At 24.0% G+C, this 3,476-nt stretch overlaps 2 protein-coding genes across 2 annotated transcripts in view; both read right to left on the reverse strand.

Annotated features, from left to right (window-relative positions):
• Positions 1-3,476, reverse strand: part of LOC102673139 (mannosyl-oligosaccharide 1,2-alpha-mannosidase IA-like) — a 151,544-nt gene that overhangs the window by 43,510 nt on the left and 104,558 nt on the right. The gene's annotated exons all lie outside the window — the stretch shown is intronic.
• Positions 1,401-3,476, reverse strand: part of LOC102672524 — a 2,631-nt gene continuing 555 nt past the window's right edge. The window contains exons 2-4 of the mRNA XM_031515452.1: positions 1,976-2,434; positions 1,617-1,736; positions 1,401-1,544 (exon numbers count right to left, since the gene is read on the reverse strand). Of these exons, the coding sequence (XP_031371312.1) occupies positions 1,401-1,544; positions 1,617-1,736; positions 1,976-2,116 (405 nt within the window). The 5' untranslated portion in view covers positions 2,117-2,434. The remainder of the gene's footprint in view (positions 1,545-1,616; positions 1,737-1,975; positions 2,435-3,476) is intronic.

Below are 3,476 nucleotides of genomic sequence, written 5' to 3' on the forward strand. Positions count from 1 at the left end.
GTTTTATATTTTCAATAGTAAGTAATCTAAAGAATAATGCAATTATTTCACAAAATGACATACAAAATATATGCTATATTATGTTAAATGATATACTTTTATACATCATATCAAAATGATAGCTTGTTACATACTTTATTTTTTGTAAAAGACATGAAAAGAAATTAAAAATTTTATCTATTAAAGGAATTATCGAAATTCACTCATAAAATATAGAAAAATATATCATTGAAGTCCCTATTTCTTCTCGACATCTCAATCCGTTTCCGAGATACGATAATTTCTTTCATTCATAGGAGGAGAATAATTATTTTCGAGGTTAGAGATATTTAAATTTTTCTTAATTTTAATAGGATTTATTCGAGTTTTAAAATAAATTCCATATATAATAATCCTATCAATGATATATTAGAGATCCTAAATCTAAGATTTCAAAAATTTTTTAGAAATAAGATTGATAAATCGTATATAACATTAAAAAATACTTACGCGATATAGATTTACAGAGAATGAGAGTACGCATACAATAATTGCTATCAGATAATGTGTCGCTCCATTATTTATAGCATAATTAATATGCCTTCCAAGTACGACAATAACGGATACATAAAAAATTAATATTATTTAAAAAATGGTTATTATTATTACTTATCATAACATTTTAATTTACCAACTCGATAGCGTCGTTATAAATGTCCACTACTCGATGTATATCTGTATGTTTCAAATCTATATGCTTGTACAGAGTAGGCATACTGAGATTTTCAACGATCTTTCGAATTCGGTAACTAAAAAATATTTGAAATATTCACAGAGATAAAAAATAAATTGCAGAATGCAACATAATGAAATAACTTACCTGGAAATATGAAATTGCCTGGATATATAATAACAAAAAATATTAAGTGAGAACTCTGTACCCATTATACATAGTAATCCGAATGACAGAATTAACATGAAGTTTAAGATGAAAAAGATTTTAATATACGCGCTTTGGTCGCCGAAAAGAAACAGGACATCGAAGTGAGCGCGAGATTCGTTTAAAGGCATTATTATATCCAATGTTATAGGAATCAGTAGAAATATGATGAATGCTGTAACAGCAATAAAACTCACACCTAGAATTTCAAAATATTTTTAAATATTTCAAAATTTTATATAAATAATTCTGCAATTTTTAAAATTATTTTTATTTTGAAAAAAGAATTGTAACTTTTTTTTAAAAAAGTTATAATGAAAAACAAGAAAATAATTATAAAAATTAATTAATACATTGAAAATTGTAAAATGTTGTACAATATTTTGAATAAGTTTATATAATATTATTTTTTTATAATAGATATACAATTATTATATTTAAATAATCATGATGACAATGAAAATTATTTATATTTTACGAATTAATGTGCATAAAGTGATTTCTTACAGCAAAAAATATCGATAATATGACTTGAAATATCGAGGTATTTCGTCTGTATTTGTATTTCTATCGAATCTTGTAACTGATGTTGTTCTGCAGATATGTTATCGAACAGAATTTCTGCCTGTACAAAAATAGAAAGTACATATGTATAAATGTTCAGAAATATAAATAATTTTTCACGAATTTCACTTACGTATGAAAAAAGTGTAATAAAATGAAGATATCGTAAAAAAAATAGCAGTACAGGAAAAATCTGAGATAACGTGATAACGCAATTTTGTAATGTAATTTCAGATTTTACGAGCAGAATAATCTGAAAAATTATATTCGTTAAATTACAATTAAATGTTAAACAAGAAAATATTTTCTTAATCATATTAATTGATTATTTAAATAAAATATTTTTTTAAGTATTATGGAAAATAAAATATTTTAAATTTATCTATAACATTCTGAAGTTAATGTATTCAATTTTTGGATTAGAACGTACGAATTATTACTATTGATAAAGAATAATCAAAATAATATATAATCAAAATAAAATTTTATTACCTGAAATATTATACCAATAAGAAAGTATATTAATAAAGACAATCTCTGAATCCATACGTAGATTGAATTGTCATATGGCCATAGTCCTATAGATTTCAATATAATACGATAAGTACGATACTGATTGTCGAACACGTTCATTGTTCTGGTCAGATATTAACTGTCACGTAAAATTCGAAGAATCATCCGTCTATACCTCGGTTCAATATATTATTCACATTATTATTTCTCTATCTCAAATTCTATAGTGTACTTCTTTTGTACTTATAGATGTTATATGTGAAAATTATAGTAAATTGCATTCGATCGATTTTCTTCGCACTCATTACTAAACGATCGCTATTTCATAACAGATTTTCATTTATATATTTTCTTGACTTTTTTCTATTTTTCGATTTGAAAGAATAGAAGCTTTGTCAGTAATCTTACAATCGTGAGTTACTCACGATACTATTCCTTCTGTAATGTTAAAATATTAAAATGTGAAAAATTATAATAGAAGAAAATAAAAAAAGTGAAATAGTTTCACGTGATACATAAGACAGAACATTATGCCATAAACAGTTTAAACTAATCGTGCTGTAAAAATTTATTTCCATATGTTATTGCAACAATAAATATTTTATTAACTGGAAAATGATTAATAGATTTATGAAATACAACATTATTTTGTTTAAATTTTATTATTCAAATTGTTTGTGCTTATATTTAAAAATATCCATTTATCAAATATCCATTATTCAAATCTACGCGTATAACAATATCATATAATTGCAATACTTATACTGAATTAAAATGCAAGTAATATTCGAGAACATTTATTGAATTGAGTATATAACGGCACAATAGGAGAAGGATGAACTCATCATCTGCAATTTGACAATAGTTAAAAGTGTTGAAATTCAAAATCATGTTATATAACAAAAAAAAAAAAGAGAAATTACCGATGTAAAGCCTGCATAAGACGGAGTGAATAAACCAGAAAGACATAACTCACAATCCATTGAGCTTCTCAATATCATAAACAATAATAGTTTTTGCGCTTTTAAAGGAATGCGGTACCATGTAGAAGCATAACTGGATAATATTTTATCATGTAATAAATTCCATATCGTTATATTTTTAATATAACAAATTGATAACATACGAGTTATCTAAACGATAAAGATATAAATAATAATATAAGAATTATTCGAACTTACAATTCGTTAAATATGCCAAGATTACTGTCAATAATTAATTGTCCATAATGATTATTGTAAAATGCGATCATTAAATGATATATAACTATAAGAGCAGAAATGAAGATATCTTTTCGATTGTCCATAGTTATTATTGCGTTATATAGCTATGAAAATATATTTAGTTTCATATTTTCAATAGTAAGTAATCTAGAGAATATTGCGATTATTTCACAACTGACATACAAAATACATGCTATATTATGCTAAATATGTACTCTTATACTTCATATTAAAATGATAGATTTTTACATATCTTT

This window comes from Apis dorsata, unplaced genomic scaffold, assembly GCF_000469605.1.
Source record: "Apis dorsata unplaced genomic scaffold, Apis dorsata 1.3 scaffold_70, whole genome shotgun sequence".
Taxonomy (NCBI): domain Eukaryota; kingdom Metazoa; phylum Arthropoda; class Insecta; order Hymenoptera; family Apidae; genus Apis; species Apis dorsata.